Source organism: Dendropsophus ebraccatus, chromosome 11 (genome assembly GCF_027789765.1).
Source record: "Dendropsophus ebraccatus isolate aDenEbr1 chromosome 11, aDenEbr1.pat, whole genome shotgun sequence".
In the NCBI taxonomy this organism is placed as follows: Eukaryota; Metazoa; Chordata; class Amphibia; order Anura; family Hylidae; genus Dendropsophus; species Dendropsophus ebraccatus.
This window is the reverse complement of record NC_091464.1, coordinates 48,890,943-48,912,037: the sequence shown is the minus strand read 5'-3', so window position 1 is coordinate 48,912,037 and position 21,095 is coordinate 48,890,943. Positions and strand designations below refer to the sequence as shown.

At 41.0% G+C, this 21,095-nt stretch overlaps 1 protein-coding gene across 1 annotated transcript in view; it reads left to right on the top strand.

Moving 5' to 3' along the window:
- LOC138767886 (LHFPL tetraspan subfamily member 7 protein-like) overlaps positions 1-19,328 on the top strand; it is a 139,954-nt gene extending 120,626 nt beyond the window's left edge. Inside the window, exon 3 of the mRNA XM_069945751.1 lies at positions 14,913-19,328. Coding sequence (XP_069801852.1) covers positions 14,913-15,139 — 227 coding nt within the window. The 3' untranslated portion in view covers positions 15,140-19,328. The remainder of the gene's footprint in view (positions 1-14,912) is intronic.
- Positions 19,329-21,095: the final 1,767 nt, after the last annotated feature.

The following is a 21,095-nucleotide window of genomic DNA, read 5'->3' as shown; positions in this document are numbered from 1 at the left end:
CTTTATGCAGCTGGCGTTCAGTGTCCCCAAACTCCCATACTTATAATGCCCACCAACCTGGCAATGTGATACAATTTAACATTTTATTAACTCCATGGCTTCTAGCAGAGATGCATTGTGCCAAGGAGAGCACACCTCGCTTTATTAGACCCATGTTCTAACAGTCCTGCAACAATGGATTTGGCGGATCAGTTTATTGCCAGTAGGACCAGGTGGATTCTTTTCATCTCCAGTGCTGTGATTTATTAGCAATTTTAACAACTGGATCAGCATACGGGGAGACAGTCATCCAATTTAAAACTAATAATAAGCAGGTGACCATGTGAGGGAGCGTATTAAAAGTGTGCCTTCTGGTAAAGCCAAGCAAGTTGACATGTCTGGCCTCATTGCCTTTTAGGAGTCATAAAAATGGCGAGCGGGTTCCGGAGCCTCGGTTAGATTTTAAGTAGGACATGTTGACAATGATGACAGCTCAAAATGCAGAGAACTGTGGACACGTGCATGTTCTATATAGATGTTGAGGTTTCCTTCATTGTCAGACCCAAGGTTCTCCAATCCTACACAATATACTTCCAACTTTGTTCAGTAGTTGGTCAAACACTTGTCTTGCTAATGAAATCACAAGCAAATTGTGCAAACTAGGTTAACGGTGACATGTACCATATTTTTAGAAACAATTCTCTCTCATCCCTACTTAATCTTTAGCTGCGTGTGAGGTCTACATCCTATCCTTCATCATCCTTTCTCCCCCATAATCTAGTGCAAGTCTTTATTATGTGAGATGTATAAAATGACTTTATGCCTTAGAGGTTCCTACTTCCATGTTCTTATGTCTCTTTAATGGTTTATCATATTAAATAGATGAATGATGCAATATAAATGCAAATTGGTGATTCACTGGTCCACACCAGACAGAGGAGCACATGTTTTATAGGTCGTTTTCATGTCCGTTTGGGTGATTTTATGTTGAACGAGTCGATGCAACTATTTTTACTTCCGTCGTATATTTTGGTCTCTTCCCAGAAATTGCAGAGGAATGTATTTATGGCTTTATATATGTATATTTTTTATTCCCGTGACACATTTGCACAAAATACAAGAATGATTTGTTTATACTGGCGGGATCTTAATTTACATTATGCGTCATTGCCCTCCATACATTTCTCTATTTTTTCGCTGCTGCTGGAATAGCAGATGAGTCATGTGCAAGCTAAGAGAAATGCCTGGTGGTAAAGAGGCATAATTCCATCCTCCTTTAAAATTAGGTTTTATGTTGGAGCTATACATAGCTCACAGCCATGTGTGAAACACCAGCATGTTCTGTACTAGTTTGTATAAGGAGGCCAACAAGTATAACGTGACCGTTTTACCTATGGTGTGAAGCTATCAAAGGGGTTGTCTTGACAAAGCTTTTCTGTATGTCCTATTAGAGCATATGGCGAAGGGAGTTTACCTAGTTGCGACCCCACTCTATTAGCCAGAATGGAGAGCCACTTTGCATGCCCCATATAGCGGTCATGGCAGGGACATTGTATAGCTATTACATATTCCTCTGGCTTCATCCAGTGTTCCAGAAGACTCCCCTTCTGCAGCTATTAAGCAACCAATTAATGCCAAAATGGCTATCTTTTTGTATATGCTGCCAGCATATACCCTTTTATAAAAATGAAACACCAAACAACCTTTGGGCGTCCACAGTCTCAAACAAACACCTTTACATGACACAACTAATTGGACGGCTGGGACGAATGAACAATCGTTGTGCTGTTCATGTGGCCATTTAAATACATTGCTATCCCCCGCACATCCCCTGTTTATACAATGAGATGTGCGGCCCATAAACAATGGTTTTCCCTCTCATCGGCTGATCGCTTTTACACTGGCCGATATCGGTTGAATAGGTGCTTCTAGCAACACTGGTTGCAGATATTCGGCCAATGTAAAGGGGAGCTTAGGTGGTCGCTTTATAGGGACTGACTAGGGGATCTTTTTCTTCTATGTTTAGCAGAATCTTCCACTTTTTCTGCCCGCAGGATCTCTGTAAATGTGTTTTCCCCACTGACCAGTCTAGTATACTTGGTAAGGAATACAGAGAGAGTTGCAGCAGGAACTTTGTACAACTCATGCTGCGGGGAGAGCAGCCCACTGTCTAATGCGTATGACAGCCTCCTGACTGTCCACTAACAAAATGACTTCAGGTAAGAGAAGGATCAGGCATGTTGGATTGCGACAGGGGAGATAGGCGCATCAGTAAACTAGTAGGTTTAGCTGCAGTTCTGGGCAAAAATTCAGATATCCTGTTGCTCCATAGAATCATTTATGTTTGAATTATTTTAGAAACACAGCTCTGCTACCTCAGTACAGACCAACACATCTTGATATCAAGTCATCTTCTATTGTCCCTAGTTTACAGGTAATTGCCTAATACCCTGCTGACATTAGAAAAAAGGGTCAGCTTTTTCCTAAAATACCATCCTTGTTGATAAGTTGCGTGTCCACCTGTCTTAAAGGGGTTATTCACAGAGGGTTCTTTTCCCACTGCATGAGTGGAGTGATTGCTGGGCATGCATGTTGCAGTTCTACTCATTTACAATAGGACTAGAGGGACAGGGTGCCCCTCCTCCTATTCTCTTGATTTATGGGTGTCTCAGCAGTTGGACTACATCAAACCAATATTTAAGTTGTGATCTTTAAAGGCGTATTCCCATCTGCATCAAGGCTTCACTTCCTGGATAACATGGTGATGTCACTTCCTGGATAACATGGTGATGTCACGACCCGACTCCCAGAGCTGTGGGGGCTGTGGCTGCTGGAGAGGATGATGGCAGGGGGACACTGAGGGGCACAGGGCACTGGAGGGACACTGAGCATCCCTCTGCCATCATCCTCTCCAGCAGCCACAGCCCGCACAGCTCTGGGAGTCGGGTCGTGACATCACCATGTTATCCAGGAAGTGAAGCCTTGATGCAGTAGTAAGTGCAGAGAAAGAAACATTTTATAAGCATTTCCCGTAATAAGTGTTTATTTAGGATTTGGATAACTTTTGGGGGGCAATACAATACTTTAATAACAATTTTCGCTGGACTTCTCCTTTAAAGGGAATCTGTTGGCTGTAATTCATGTTCTCCAAACTGCTGACATTGTTAGATGCTGACACATTGTACCTTTCATATATCCATCTGTACTTTTAGGACGTAGAAAAATGGTTTTATTCTCTGGTACCAGGAGTCAAAGAGGCTTTTCCAGCCCTGAATGGCTGCAAACGGCAATGCTTACTGTCTGCCCCCTTGCTTGCTTGACACCTGGAGGCGAATTTGCAAGTTAGGGCCCTATTACATGGAGCTGATAAAGCAGGAAGATTATCGCTCCGTGTAATATAGACAATTGGCCCATGACAATGATCATCAGCTGATCGTATCTTTTGGTCCTGACCTAGAATCATAGACTGCCAGGCACATATCAGTACATGTAATCGCAATACACCGACGACGACTGAGTAAAAAGATAATAATAAACTGATACATTCCTTTCGGGGCTCCCAGATGTCCTGCCAGCTTCGGCCCACTCCCCACAGTGTTTGATCTGACAGGCTGCTCAGCCAATTACTGGCCACAGAACTCGTCCAGTCACTGGCCAGCAGTCTGTCACTTCAGACACTGCAGGGAGCGGGCCGAAGGTAGCAGCACATCAGGGAGCCCGGAGAGGTTGAAAGTTTAATATAAATGTATCAAAGTTTAATATATTACACTTATTAGGCAAAGGCTGCACGGACATCTCTAATGATAGATAGATATACATATACACACACACAGCCCTTGCTGTACAATTATCATGCTGTATATGGGCTCAGTAAGTGAGTGCCAGTCTAGCACATCAGTGCTCGCTTACATTAATTTATCGGGCCACGAAATACGTCCTTTACAACTTGCTGCACTTCAGGAGCTCAGGAAAGCCTCTTTGACTCTTTTTACTATATAACAAAATAATTTTTTAGTGTTCTGGAAGCACAAACAGATACAGTATATGATAGGTACCAGGTGTCTCTCTGATCTAACAGCTATCTAACAGTGTCAGCAGTTTGAAATGTGAATTGCAGCTGACAGATTCCCTTTAACTTAAAGGGGTTATCCAGCGCTACAAAAACATGGCCACTTTTTCCCCTCTCTTGTCTCCAGTTTGGGTGGGGTTTCAAACTCAGTTCCATTGAAGTAAATGGAGCTTAATTGCAAACTGCACCTGAACTGGAGACGAGAGGGGGAAAAGTGGCCATGTTTTCGTAGTGCTGGATAACCCTTTTAACCCCTGGACCAGGGCCGTCTTAACAAAAAGATGGGCCCCTGGGCACAGCTGTGAACTGGGCCCCCCGACTGAAGATCAAGTCCCCGCATCCCCCTCCCCCCAACCTTGTGCTGTGCAGCCCCATGTGGGTGTATATTGTGCTGTATAGTTCTGTATGGGCGTATATTGTTCTGTATGGGTGTATATTGCACTGTATGGTTCTGTATGGGTGTGTATTGTACTGTATGGTTCTGTATGGGTGTATATTGTACTGTATGGTTCTGTATGGATGTATACTGTTCTGTATGGCTCTGTATGGGTATATATTGTACTGTATGGCTCTGCATGGGTGTATATTGTACTGTATGGCTCTGTATGGGTGTATATTGTACTGTATGAGTGTATATTGTACTGTATGGTTCTGTATGGGTGTGCATCGTTCTGTATGGATGCATATAGTTCTGTATGTGTGTATCCTTCTATCTGGAGCAGTTTTGCAGCATCTGTGGGGGGGGGGGGTCATTCCTCTCCTTCAATGCTCAGGAGCAGAAAAAAAAAAAACACAAATAGGAACCAAGCCTAACATGTGTAAAGATATATATATATATATATATATATATATATATATATATATAAATAATCTTTACATATATATATATATATAATTAATCTTTACACATGTTAGCCATGTTTTTACATAGTGCAAACCTGGCCATACATGCAGTCTGGGGGGGGGGGGGGGCTGTGAGGCCCCACACATAACCATCCCAAGGCCTGCTGGGGGCAGGAAGTCCCGGGCCAGGAGGACCATGGGACCAGTCCAAAGGGGGCGGGGCTTAACGGAGGGGGGAGCTTCAGCCGCCCACATCACAGACCGGCCCTGCAGCTTATTTATGTGAGGAGAGGAGAGCGCTGGGGTAGTGCGGCCCTGTAATTTACTGGGGAGAGGGGGGCACAGCGTGGCTCATCAGCTTCCCTTCCTTTCTGCAGGGTAGGCGGCTGCCACTGGGGCCCCCCATGAGTCATAGGCCCCCGGGCAGCCGCCTACCCTGCCCAATGGGAAAGACGGCCCTGCCCTGGACAACCTTTGGTTAGACTACTGTGTTGTGCCATTACTCTGTGTAATTGAAAACTAGGTGTTACTATTTACCAGTGCCATATTATGAAGGGAAATGCACCTTTGACATAAAAAATAGAACTAACGTGTCAGGTTATCCATATGTGTTAATGAGTAACTGAGGGACAGCAATAAGAAATATTTCATGGGGAATGCAAGTATTTCTTACAGCAGACATGTCAGGAGAGGTGACAGCTAGAGATGAGCGGACTTTTCGGATTTCTGGTTCGTGAGGACCAGAACGATCAGTGTCGGATTCCCGCTGTCTGCTTGCTCCGTGCAGCGGGTGGATACCTCCTAAGGAACGCCTGGAAAACTGGGATACAGCCATTGGCATTGACTGTATCCCAGTTTTCCAGGCGTTCCTTAGAAGGTATCCACCCGCTGCACGGAGCGGGCAGACAGTGGGAATCCGACGCTGATCGTTCTAGTCCTCACAAACCAGAAATGCGAAAAGTCTGCTCATCTCTAGTGACAGCCCCCCTTTAAGAGGAGAATGCTCTATGTTAAAGGGGTTATCCAGCACTACAAAAACATGGCCAATTTTCCCCCTACTGTTGTCTCCAGTTCTGGTGCAGTTTGCAATTAAGCTCCATTTACTTCAATGGAACTGAGTTTCAAAACCCCACCCAAACTGGAGACAACAGTAGGGGGAAAGTGGCCATGTTTTTGTAGCGCTGGATAACCCCTTTAAGCTATCCGAGAGTAAAGGGATCATATAGGATTCTTGCAGGTGGGCCCTCTGCTGTCTGTGCCTGCCTCTGTTTAAAGAGGAATATTCAGCTGTTTTAAGCCTCATGTATGGGAGCCCCAGTGTAATAGGGAGACATTATTACAGACTATTACCTTCTCAGTGTTTGGTCCTGATGCATTAAAACTGACATAACCTCCTAATGAAAGTGCAGTGATAAGAGACATGGTTATCGCAGGCGACGGATGACAGGTCATGTGGCTTCATATATAGCCAGCTCACACCGCATTATATAGGAAAAGAACATTTCTTGGCTTGCGGCTCTATAACAAGCTGAAATGCATAGTTTTATTTCTGTGGATTTTGTAATGGACAATGAAGATCTTGGCGCTCAGACAAGCACCTGATCTGTAATAAATAGAAAAGTCAAGGGTAGGAGGAGATATACAGTGAAAATAAATTCCTGCCACTGGCCGCTAGATACTGATAAATGACATGTCAGCAGCCGAAGCGTGAAATGAGGAGACAGTACTGATCACTTTTACATGATCTACTGGCAAAGGCTGCTCCACCACAGGCCGTAATGAGATTCCGCAGCCCTGAGCTCATGATGAATAGGAATCCATCCCTTTGATCATAATGCTGTATTTTTGGATATTATTTGTTGGTTTTCTGTTCAATTTCAAGAGACAGCTTGTGGTAACCGCATGGCTACTCGTCCCTTGGCTGTGAACACGGGATGGACATGTGCTCCAGAGTCACTACACAGGTCTAAGGTGGATTGGGACTTGTTGATAATTTCCAGATGATGAATGGAGTTGATGGTTTATGGTAAGGAGATTGAAGACATTTATGTTAAATGCCACTGGCTTCTGTACCAAGGAATAAGTGTCATCTGCAGTGTGATGGATGGATGAAAGGGTGGGTGTCAGATTTATAATCAGAATATGAATACATTTATAGGGGTTCTTAAAATCCCCCTGTCATAATGAAATGTCACAGGGACATGTCAAAAGGTTTAATTGGTCGACTCAATAGACCCAACTGAATGCTGAGACCCCCACCAATCATTAGGGCGAGTGGTGAGAAACTTTACCCCCCTGTCTCACAGCTATCTCTGTCCTGTTTGTCTGGCGAGCCCTATAGGCTTATAATAGGGCCCTTCTGCAGTCCAACCCTGGTAGAAAAAAAATGATGTAATCTCCATACTTAAAGAATATTCCAACTTTTTTGATACATTGAAAATTGATACAACAGAAAGCAATGTTTAATAGGGACAAAAAAAATCATTTTTCCCCCATAATTTATAAGCTGGGGTTACAGGTAAGGTAAATGGACAGAGAAATTGTGATCAGCGGCCATTGGGCAGGTGGACATAGAATTTTTTTGCATTAATAAAATTACCTTTTATTGGTTGAGGGATATTTCACGGAGTACAGCTGTATATGTTGTTGTTTTTAGGCAACAATTAGCCGACATTCACAATGTTGGTGGATGGTGGTCTTTCAACATGTTGAAAGATCAGTGATGGTCTGCAGTGTGTCGCTCTGACCAAGAGCAGTGGCATCAGACCGCGGATGATTTCAATGGGCCCCCCAATCGATCTAAGGATTGTTTGTCTGGCCCGTTCCACTGTTCCCTACTTGCTGTCTGTGCGTGTAATAGTACAGTGCAATGAGTGGGGAACAAGGGGGAAGCGAGCGCTGACCTGACAGGTTGGCTCTCACTTTTGTAAAATATCTAGACATGCAATAGGGCTCTTACTGTAGGTCATTGTGTTCTGGAAGGCATGGTACGTGAAGGGAGGTGCTTTGTATCAAGGCATTATAACTGGGGCACTATACATGCAAGTATCTAAGGGAAATTACTAGCATGGCACTATCTATCAGGTACTCTATGACAGTGCTATCATATATAGTTAGTAAATGTTTATGTGTTGTCACCTTTTGGCAGAAGCACATGTAGGCTCGCTGGGAAACTGTATGCAAAGCGGCTTTCTGATGCTTCCCTTTGGAAGTAGCTTTCACTTCATTTCAGTGTATAACTCTGATAAGAAGTCTAAGGACATGACTGGGAACGTAAGCCATGCCAGACAACTCTTCAGAAGGAGTGTTTACCTATCAGCATATAGCTGTTTCAGGGTTATTGCCCCTTGTTAGTACAGAGCAGGGTGCTGGCTGCAGAGAAGCCTATGGCATATCTCTTTGCTGAGAGAGTCGTAAAGATGTGTGGAGACTTATGCAGGCACTCTATGCTGGGGTACAGTATATGGGGTAGCCCGCTAGCTGGGGCACTATATGCTTTATATAGTGGAACTCTCTGTTGGTGTTATGGTCTAAAGGTGGGATAAGCAGGTATATACGGTAGATAGAAAGAGAGGTAAAAAAAATGTACATACATACAACTCATATGCATAGCACTCCACATCATTATGTATTCTTGTACTGGGGCCAACAGTCCACTATAGAAGAGAACAAGGTCAATTGTGTCTTGTACATACCGTATCTACTTAGCCAAGAAAATGGATTATTACATTCATTATGCAAATCTACAAGAAAACAGCTAAATGCCATTTCTTGTATCACAGAGCATTGCAGAGTCTTTGCTATAAGTGTAGGTGGCCTGCTGCTTGTATAACTACCCAGCTTCATCCAGCATGATTGGATGGGATTTGTAGTTCCAGGCGAGGTGAGTGTTGTAGTTTGGCTGCAGAGGATGCTATATGATCGCAATGACTCCTGGTGATGGTTACATTAGTATTGCAGCATACTGTTTGACTGGTTTTGTGTTCCAATTCTGAAATAATTGCAGCCGTTTTATTCCTCCGCTTCGTCTCCAGAAAAGACACTTGTCCCAGAGTATACAGCAGTGTCACACTGTGATTTATTTGGATATTTGTGATTGTGTAGTTACTAGTTACATCTTCTTCCATTCAGATGAATTGCTGCCACCTTTTGTAACCTTGCCAGTGATGAAATGCATTCACCTTAAGGAACATTGCAGAATATTAAATCATATTGATTCTTTCTGAAGCTACATGGAACGATATAGAAAAGAGAGCGGGCACGCTTTAGAGAAATACATGTGTTCTTCCTCTGATAATAGTATCAAGGCCACAGTGGTGTTATTAATTCCGTTCTTTAATTTAAGATTATGTCCCTCGTTTATGGGTGGGTCAGGGACTAGGCAGGATAGGCAGCTGCCTACTGCACTATTAGAGAGAGGGGCAGTAGGAATCACATAACCCTTCTACATATAAGGCCTGAGAAGTGGATGGGGGAAAATGGGGCATACAAAAGGATGGCAGGAAATGTGGAAAACAGACTATTAAAAACATTATTGTCTATCCAGCTGCTATTAGGGTAAATTGTGCCACCCCTGAGTAAGGGGTTTTAAGGTGGTGGTAATTTTCATCGCTCTTTTGTCATGTGCGGGTAATGCTGCTCCTTATTCCACCATTTGTGTAGTTAGTAAATGATCCTTTATCTAGCAAGAACCCATTAAACCTTAGGTAACTGGGATGCCTCCAGCACTGCGCAGAACTAAGTGTAATATATAGAGTGACTGGGCACAACATACTTTAAATAGAATCCAGTGATGCAGCTTTATTACAAAATATATCAGCTTTTATTGTCCAGAGTATAGATACAGTGCAAAAACATAAGAGATAGCTCCAGTGCCAACACACACCATTACTCATCACCATGAATAAGAATACACCAGAAACACGTCGGATATCTCTTGGGTTTTGCATTGTATCTATGCTGCATCTGGACTGATACTTGATAGTTGGATACTATTTATGAGTGATGGTAGTGGTTAGATTGGGATCCGTGAAAAGGACAATGACGGATAAGAATACCATGGCTTTTTATTCCCTACAATTTCCCTAACTGTTTAGCTGCAAAATTATCTCATTTATTAATTTTATTATAAATATACAATAAAATTGATTAAAGTTGAACATGGAACCACATGATGAAACCACAAGTATTTAGGTCAGGTAGATGTTTTGTTTCATAATATAATATTATACAGTAAGCCTCATTCTGTACGATGGAGAGAATAGAAGCTGGTGCTAACTGTGTGTGGCCACTGCCAAGTTCAGATGAACAATCCTCATGGGTTCCTACAGTATCACAATCTGCCCACATTAAAGCGTCTGTGGTCTTCTTACAGTATTTGCTTTGCTTTGAACTCTGGCATCGTACAAGTGCAAACACCGATGACAGCCGAGAATGACAGATCTAATAATTATTAGGAGGATGATGTGATTGTGATGACAGGTGAAATATGCGCAGTACAACTGCCTCTGTTTGCGTCTTGCTGTAACATGTTCCAGATGAAGGCACAGACTATTGGCAAACTCTTCCATTTACTGGGGAATGGCCAAGAATGTGGCAGATTCCTGGTTGCTCGTCTGGGATGTGCTGAACAGAAGCTGTTGTGCAGAATGGACGCATTGTACAGACCCTTCTGATCATATTATAATCTATTCTTGTCTCGTCTTTACATAGAAGATTACTAGACAAGGTAGATATTTTTGCTTTCTTCTGCTTTTTTCAGAGAATATGAAAAACTTTTTTCCACTTCTGGTTGAGTGAGGCCCAAACTACTGTGTTTTCTCTTTTTAAATCATTATGACAACCAAAAAGTCCAAATGGCCCTGATCAAAGGTTTACATACCCCAGTTCTTAATACCGTGTATTATCTAACATGTACCTCTAACATCAATGACAGCTTTAAATCTTTTGTGGTAGTTGTGGATGAGGCTCTTCACTTTCTCAGATGGTAAAGCTGCCCATTGTTCTTGGCAAAAGCCTCCAGTTTCTGTAAATTCCTGGTTGTCTTCCCAGAGTGATCTTCCCAGAGTGGCTCAATGATATTGAGATCAGGAGACTGAGATGGCCACTACAAAACCTTCACTTTGTTCTGCTGTAGCCAATGACAGGTCAACATGGCCCTGGTTTTGGATTGTTGTCATGTTGGAACGTCCAAGTACGTCCCATGCGCAGCTTCCAGACTGATGAGTGCAAATTTGTCTCTAGTATTTGCTGATAACGTGCTGCATTCATCTTTACTTTAACTTTGACCAAGTTTCCTGTGCCTTTGTAGCTCACACATACCCAAAACATCAGCGACCCACCTCCATACTTTATAGTAGGAATGGTGTTCTTTTCTTCATAGGCCTTGTTGCCACCTCTCCAAATCTAACGTTTTTGGCTGTGGCCAAAAAATTTGATTTTGGTCTCATCACTCCAAATGACCTTATTTCCGAAGTTTTCAGGCTGTGCTGTTTGGCGTATTGTAGGCGAGATACTTTGTGGCATTTACGCACCTACAGGATCTGCAGCAAATCCGCAGCGGATTTGTTGGTGCAGATTTGATGCTGTGTTCAGTTATCTAAATGAAATCTGCTGTGGATCTGCTGCAGATCCGCAGCAGAAAATCAGCTGCGGATCCGGTAAGTGTGAACGTACCCTAATGGCAGTTTTCTGGTGACTCAACCATGCAGCTATTTTTCTTCCAGTGCCTCCTTATTGTGCATCTTGAAACAACCACACTGCTAGTTTTCAGAGAGTCCTGTATTTCATCTGATGTTGTTTGTGGGTTTTTCTTTGCTTCCGGAACAATTTTCCTGGCTGTTGTTGGTCTACCTGACTGTGGTTTGGTTTTTACAGAGCCCCTGATTTTTCATTTGTTAATCACAGTTTGAACACTGCTCACTGGCATTATTAATTTTAGAACAAAGTGAAGGTTCTGGAGAGGCCATCTCAGCCTCCTGACCTCAATATCATTAAACCACCCTGGGGAGATCTCAAGCGCACAGTTCATGCAAGACAGCCCAGGAATTTACAGGGACTGGAGGCTTTTTGCCAAAAAGAATGGGCAGCTTTACCATCTGAGAAATTAAAGAGCCTTCAACTACCACAAGAGACTTCAAGCTGTCATTGATACTTTTGATCAGGGTCATTTAGATGTTTTTGGTTGTTGTTATAATTTAAAAAGAGAAAAGACAGTAGTTTGATAATAAATGGCGTCACCCAACCACTAACGCGAGTGGAAAAAAGTTTTTGTGTTATGATTCATATTCTCTGAAAAAGGGATAAGAAAGCAAAAATTTATTTTGGGGTATGTACACTTTTGAGCACAGCTCTATATAGCAGTCTTATTATAGGACAGTATTATGTTTATGAACCCTTAACTAGCAACAGAACCAGATTCTGTCTTTCTCACTGGATTTTACTATAAAGTGGCCAACCCCTTATTATTTCTTCCCCATTACTAAATGCACAATGTTTGTTTTTTGTTTTTGTTTTTTTTTATTTCGTCGGTTAGAATTGCCCAATTCATTGCTCAAAATTAAATATTGTATCTGCACCAACATCATTTTGATGGCAGATTTTTGCATTGACCTGCCTACCAAAGTGATAATCACATTACACCAATTTGTAAGCATGGGGTTGGTCTTCACCCTGTAGTCACATGTAACAACCTCCAGACATTGCAAGTAGAGATAAATGAATTTACAGTAATAATAAAGCGAAGGGCTTGTTATCTCTGAAATCTGCTCATCGGCCTGCTGCCTTATAACTCAGTGCCACTTTGTGCCACTGGCAGAAGTTTCGCAGGACTGGATCCAGCTTTTCCCAGCAGGCATGTCAGTTGAACAGCAGCTGGCTGATGAGTGGATTGCAGAGATAAAGTAATTTGCTTCGCTATTACTGTAAATCCACTCATCTCTAATTACAAGTCATTCTTCTTCTTAAGAGATGTATACAAAGTGAGAGTAAAGTTCCTTTACCTAAGGACTGAATATATCCTGTTTTCCCAGTTGCTAGACTCACACAGGCCAGAAATTAGTTACCCTTGTTCTGCAGGGTCCATACTTTTTAGACTTGATTCACATAACTGCTCTCTGCAGTAACAAACTGTGTGAAACACATAACAATGTTGTTTCATTTTCTTCCAGTGATATAATGTAACAGTGCAGCCCGCAGAACAAACAGTATTCTATACAAAGTAATTGCTTAGGATGAGTCATTAGAATTTTATTTCTGTCAAGCGAAAATCACTCAGGTGTTTTACCCAAACACACTTCATACTGCACAGGGATCTAGCACATGCATTTGTTATGCAATGTGGCATGAAAAGATACAAATGAGCCAAAAACCTGGGGACAGGTTCCTTTATAATCACTGTATGTTCTTAGTTTGCCTACTGTAATAACAAATGGCTAAAATTTGTCCTTTTAAAGGGGTTATCCAGCGCTACAAAAACATGGCCACTTTTCCCCTACTGTTGTCTCCAGTTCAGGTGTGATTTGCAATTAAGCTCCATTTACTTCAATGGAACTGAGTTTCACAACACCACCCAATCTGGAGACAAGAGAGGGGGAAAAGTGGCCATGTTTTTGTAGCGCTTGATAACCCCTTTAAATTTACGGCTAAAAACAAATATACAATTTAAAAGTACAGACAACTTTCAGACAAAACTTATGTTTTAAAACTCCAATCTTGTGTATTGCTGCCACCATGTGGATCTCTGTGATACTGCAGGGAGTAACAAAATACTGTCAAGCAATTAACCAATGTGTTGAACTAAAAAAACAAAAACCACCAGTGTTTCTAGAATGCTGTTAAAGCAAGTGCAGACCTAAAGGGTAAAAAAGATGCATGCAGAACAAGTGGATATTGGTAGCAAGTTTCTAAATGTTTGCTAAATAGGGGGTCATATAACAAAGCATCAAACCTCGTATCATACTTTATGTAAGTAAGTGGTTCCAGACATAGATTCTGTGGTATGTTAGTAAATTAACAGTTAACCTCTCTGTGGTTGCAGTCCCTGGAGTCCACACTAGGAGGATCACTATTATGCATTGGAAATCTGCTGTACTTGGATCAGCATTATTCTAGCTGGGAAACAGAATGTACAAGTAAACCTCATAAATAAGAGCAGACATCTCTACCAACAGGAAACAGCGCAGACTGAAACCTCAGAGATTTCTTTGGATGTAATTGAAGGTGTTTCCTTTCCATTGACTTTCCATGTTAGTGTGGAGGTCTGACCAGCAATACTTGGAAGAAAAGAGCATGGAAAATAATTATTTGTAGGAAAAAATAAGGGAAACTGGTAAAACTATAGAATAGATCCTGGTCTTATTCATAATGCAGAATGGCCTACAAATATATATATAATATATACACTTTCCTCCCTCTTTTTTATTCTGGAAAACAAAGTTGTAAAGTCCTTCTTTTCTCAGTATATTATTTCTCAGTATAGCAATAGAATGACTATATAACCATATACCAGCCTATATACTGTAAATGTGCATTCCATGGTGCAATCATTATGATCATATAATACTCATTATTCCATATCTGACAGTCAAAAAGCTGCTTATTGCTTAAAGTGAACAGACATGTAATAAAGTGATAATGTGCAATATGGGCATACAGGACATGAAACTCAGTACCGTACTGTCTAGACAGGTACAGTATGTCTAACTACATGGACTGACAATGAAATGTGTGTATAAATACGGGTTATTGTACAATTATAGACTGAGCTTCAATCCTAGACATTGCTCATGGACAAGTTTGGTGAAACAAATGTTATCCTATCTATTGTTATTTGTTTTGTAACTCATCAGCCACATGACATCATATGATTGAGTGATGAATGCTCCAAGGCTGATCTTACTGAATAATCTACCAATAAATAATGCAGTTTACAGATTCTCTTTAAGTATATACTCACGTGTGCACAGTATTATGTTAACCCTACATGGCATTTACACTTGCTTTTCTCTGTTTGTATTCGCAGTGTTCATCATGGCATCAGGACTCTTGGTCTACCCTTTTGGCCTCAACTCAGCTACTGTAAAAAAGTACTGTGAGAACTCAAGTATATACTATGCAGGAGACTGTCAGATTGGATGGGGCTACATGCTTGCAATTGTTGGGGTCATGTTGTCTGTGTTTTTGCCATTCTTTGCTAAATATGCACCAAAAGAACACATATCCCCAACCCCAGTTCCTACTATTTTATAGTATTTTATTTTTGCAAACGAAAAAGAAAGTTCCTGTCTACATATTGATGGCTAGAAAAGGTATTAGAGCACTTCTCTGCAGCTCAGCAGCTTAACATATAGATCAGATTGATATTGCATTGATCGTCTTCCTGAAGCATGACAGAATATTAGCTTGGGATTAAGTAACATTACACGGATTTTCTACGTTTTCCCACTCCTTCTTACTGTATACTCGTATGATGGCTTCCTCCCAATTAGCTCATGTCCACTTGTCAAAAATTCTGTGCTGGAAGCCATATATCAGAGACCATGTTATTTCAGGGTCACTTTTTCTGTGTCTTTCTAGTTATAATATGCACACCCATATAACGCTCCTTTAATTTGTATATATTTCATATGATACTCCTGTGTTATGTGAAATAAACCTCAATGATATCTCTCTGGTTACTGCAGTATCGGTTAATGACATGCTAGCGGTATATTTGTTTGATGAACCTTTCATTATACAGTGAATCCTTCTACATCCTTCCTTTTGACATCCGATAATCCAGAATGTCTATGGAGTTTAGCTATGGCACAGTGGTATTATACATTATTCTAGATTTTAAAGCATACCTGTCACTGTGTCTGTTGACCCAATTGGTGGTAAATTCCACTCGGCGGCCAGAAGTTTGGATATCCATAGAGATCACCATGCCATGATGGTAATGTGTATGACCCCTATTGAAATTAAATGGGGTTTGCCGTATTACCGCCAGCCAGGTCATCAAATGTGGTGACAGATAGGCTTTAATATAGGGTAGTCTTCCACAAGTGGGTTTGTCCACTTCCAACAATTTCCTAATCAGACCATTCTTACATTGTGTTAAACCAATAATGTCATTATTGGCTGTGAATAGAGATGAGCTGAGATGAGTCGATCAGAACCCGAACGTTCGGCATTTGATTAGCGGGGGCTGCTGAACTTGGATAAAGCTCTAAGGTTGTCTGGAAAACATGGATACAGCCAATTACTATATCCATGATTTCCACATAGCCTTAGGGCTTTATCCAACTTCAGCAGCCACCGCTAATCAATTGCCAAAAGTTCGGGTTCAAAACGACTCGAGCATGCTCCAGGTTCACTCATCTCTAGCTGTGAACAATTTTGCTTTTCTTTTTATTGCTCCTTGCTTATATAATTAGACAATTTTTTAAATGATTAAAAATCTCCAACATTTTGCTGCTTTACAGTGTGTGCAACTCCTTTACATAGCCGGCTGTTCTGCTGCTTCTAATATTGCTAAGAAAGCCTGCTGCTGTTGTCTGCAGTTAGCACAGGAGTTTGCCGCATTACCGCCAGCCAGGTCATCGAATGTGGTGACAGATAGGCTTTAATATAGGGTAGTCTTCCACAAGTGGGTTTGTCCACTTCCAACAATTTCCTAATCAGACCATTTGTACATGGTGTTAAACCAACAATGTCATTATTGGCTGTGAACAATTTTGCGTTTCTTTTTATTGCTCCTTTGGTTACATAATTAGACAATTTTTAAAATGATTAAAAATCTCCAACATTTTACTGTACAGTGTGTGCAACTCCTTTACATAGCTGGCTGTTCTGCTGCTTCTAATATTGCTAAGAAAGCCCACTGCTGTTGTCTGCATTTAGCACAGGGCTGATGTCATGTGCTCTTCCCATTCATTTTTTTAAAGCGTAACTGTCATTTCAGGGTCATTTTTCTGAAAACAATAAATATGTATAGTACAAGCGATTTTAAGAAACTCTGTAATAGGTTTTATTTAACAAGAGTTTCCTTCTGTACTCAACAAGCTGTTTTCCTACCTTCCCTCTCACTTCAGATGAAGCAGGATTTCTGTGTCCATTATGTCTATGGAAAGGGGAGGGGCTGTTAGGAGTGACTGAGCACGGAGCAGTCTTGCACAGCACAACACCCTGCAATCTTCTCTCAGCAAATCCCTAAATAAGCACTGACCTTTCTCATTGCTGAATCCAGCGTTTTAGGTGCCCAGACAGTCTACAAACAGCTGACCTTCATGTCTCCCCTTCCTGCTCACTCATCTCCCTCGGCCCCTCCCCCCTCCATAAGATATAATGGACACAGCAGAACCCGTCTTCACTGGCTTCTCTGTAATGAAGACGGATTTGCCTGATAATGCAAAGAGAAGAAGTGAGGGGGGGAGGCTTGGAAATTGCTTCTTGAGTACAGAAAGAGGCTTTTTTGGCTAATAAAACCTATTATATATAGAGTTTCTTAAAATTGTTTATACTACTGATTTCTGCAAAAAAATAAATAAATAAATGAGTCGCGCTTTAAGTATTAGTGATTTTATGGGATAGTGTAGTCCACTTCTGTACCTCTTTACTAGCAGCACACCGATGTATAACTGCCAGACTAGGCCAAGGAGACAACGTTTTGTCTCTATCGGCTACTGTAGCCCTATGGACTTGTTAAGCATGTATTTCAGGAGCTTTCCTGGTGTATAGACTAAACATATGTCACAAAGATAAAATGAACATCGCCTTAGCCATAGACTTACCTCCTGTTGCAGGGCTGAATCATTTCTGTACATTTTATCAAATACATGTTTTATATTTTTTTCCTAAAAGCACTTGTCTGGCAGAAGAAGCCTTAATCTCTTAGGCTTTCTTATTTAGTATAGGCGCCTTGCTGCGCAGCTCCTATTATAATAATTAGGGAGACTTGAAAACTTTGCAACCCTCATAACTATATTTTTTTTACTGTTATGTGGACTCCTGCCAGTCCATGCGGCAATGTCTTATAGGGCAAGCATATTTGGGAAATAACTTTTGTAAAAATGTAATTACATAAATCCAGCTCTGTAGGAGGGGTTATAGCAAGGTTTTCTTAATCAGATTTACCCAACAGAGCCAGAGCCCTGCATCCTGGCCTTGGCATGTTGGCAATCCCCCAGCACCCAACACCATGCCTCACACCTCTATACACTCTTGGCAGAAGTTACACTTTAATGTTGGATTAGGGATTTGATTTTCTATTATTTGAGCAGGACCTCCCCACGTCAATCTTCTATGAGCCGTAATGGGTTATGGTGTGTTGACAGGGGTCATGACAGTCTTTGTGTGCAGTCCATTTGCAGGATATAGGCTACCATAAATGGCCCTTCTGTTTAAAGCCTGGAGGGGAGCATCAGCCCTGTATTTATTATTAAAGCACTTCTCGATTGCAATAATAATATTATATAAGGGAACCGTTTATGATATACAGTAAATCAAGTTTCATTTTTGAGAATCACCCGGATTTATACACTCACAGACACAATAAACGCACATTTAAAAAACACTGGCAATACAGTCAACCAATGGGAAATCTCTTTGTTATTGCCAGCTTGATTTCAATAAGCATCCGTGGCCAAAACTAAAGAATCAGGACATTGTATCACAATAAAGAGATAATATCCATACACTGCAAATACAGTACAACAATAAAAAAATAAGTTGCTGATTCTACTTGGATCATTGGTTCTCTACAATTATATAGATAGGAGGGAAGAAGCTGAACAAGGTTAGTGCTTACATTTAGTCTGCTATGCACCTAACATTGCTGTCAGCTGAAATCTGATTCATCCAAAGCTCTCATCTCTGACCTCCCCATAAGTGTGTATTTATTTTTCAGTAGTATAAGTAATAAACCAAGTGATATATCTTGGAAACTGCTCCTAAAGTACTTAGCTCCCAAATTTGTGAACAAAACCAGGCTCACATTGTGGCCAGTGGACAAGCGGACGTCTGTTAATATTAACGGCCACAAATAATGTTCATAATAATTATTTTCAGCAGTCGATATTAACTGACCGCTGCCTTTTACCACTACAATCCTGTTGTGGGAGCATAGCCTTCAAATGGAGAGAGGGTTTTAATTGACATTATATTAAGGCTCATTGGTGCTGGTTTTTCACTCACACACAACATACGTGATTACTGTTTTACATATATAACTAGCTTAAAGGGGTATTCCTATCCCTGTTTATTATCCTTATCTGGAGGTCTGACCACTGGTATCCTCTTCAATGGCAAGAATGGAGACACAGTTGTCTCTGAAAGTTTACAGTTGCACATAGGTAATTATTATTTTTTTTTTAATCCTAAAAGGGTTGTCCACTTTGGTGAATCCCTTTTTATTAGCAGCCCCCCCCCCCCCCCCCAATGTTAAAAGGGTTGCCCACTTTATAGTAAAATTGCTCAGTGTACAGTATTAGTAAGTGTACTCACTGTATATACTGACAGCAGCTCCCTGTGTACCTCATAGAGCTAATATCACATACCTCTCTCCCAGGCAGAGCTGCCCTGCTCTGTGGTGTTTTGGTCCATAAGATTGCTTACATGGAGGAGCATGTGACCAGGCCCCGCCCCCCAGTGTCCACCACTGAGCCTGTATATGTCTATGGAGAACACAGTGGACAGGGCATGGTCACATGCTCCTCCATGTCAGCCATTTTATGGACTGAAACAAAACCGAGCAGGGCAGCCCAGCCTGGTGAAGGGGAGTCTGATATTAGCTCTATGAGGTACACAGGGAGCTGCTGTCAGTATATACATTGAGCACACTTACTAATACTTTGTACTGACCTATTTTACTATAAAGTGGCCAACCCCTTTTAGCCTATCATAGTGTCAAGTATTTAATTTTCATCATGGCTTCTGTTGTAATGAAAGCCATGACAACGGTGGTCACAGAGCCTAAGGGTCCATTTACACAGAAAGATTATCTGACAGATTAGCTGCCAAAGATTTGAAGCCAAAGCCAGAAATAGACTATAAACCGAGATCAGGTCACAAAGGAAAACCTGAGATTTTTCCTTTTTTTCAAATCCATTCCTGGCTTTGGCTTCAAATCTTTGGCAGACAACCTGTCAGATAATCTTTTTGTGTAAATGGATCCTAAGGGTCCTATTAGACAGGCCAATGACAGCCCGATCAATATTGTAAACAAACGCCAATCAGCTACATCAGCACTTGTTTACTGAGCCTATTACACAGCTCGATTATGGTTTAGCAAGGCCTGCACGGACATCGTTAGGATTGTGTGAATGCAGCCTCTGTCAATGTGGAGAGAAAAAAAAAACTATAGTGAGAACACCTACATTTTCCAAACAAGTGCTGCAGTTATCTTCTACGTGTGGAGCATTGTATACTGCACAATACTGGAATTTTGCAGTATTTTTCTGTAGTAAAAAAGATGGCTGAAAAGGAAACCCTTTACTGCATTACAGCAATAAACCACCACTGAACCTTGATACTACAGGAAAGTGCCAACTTTGTTTGAGTGCTCTGTCCCATAGTATTATAATTAAATACTGTACATAAACATATGATAACTAGACACAGAGCACACAGGTATCTGCTAAAGAGAATATCCAACATGTATTCATACATTGTGTAAAACACAGCTAAATTTCTTTAATCTGGCTCCTGATAATCCAGCATAGTATTGTCAAAATACAATGTGGAATTTCACAAAGCTAATCTTTTCTTCCATTGTATACTTTCTTTTGTTGGCTTCCGATACAGAATTAGATTATGTACATTATTATTATTGTACACAAAAAAAATCACTTCATAATCGAGTTACCCTTCTCCATATGTGTGTGTGTATATATATATATATATATATATATATATATATATATAATATATACACACATATATATATTCACAGTCAGAAGAGCAGGGAAAATTAAAGAAAATCAGTCCTCCTTTTGCAGGCTGCTTCTGTATGCTATAGCAAATCTTTCTGATGTAGCCATTAATAGAAATATTCTAGTCTCTGTTGACTTGATTTGCTATGATAATATAGAAGCTGTCACATATAACAGCTGATGACTGTGATAAACAGACATAGATTTACATCTAGGAAGGAAAAGTTGCCACTTAACCATCCTGTGCCTTTATTAAAAGATCAATTGAACTACTTGTTATGTACCAGGGATGTTTA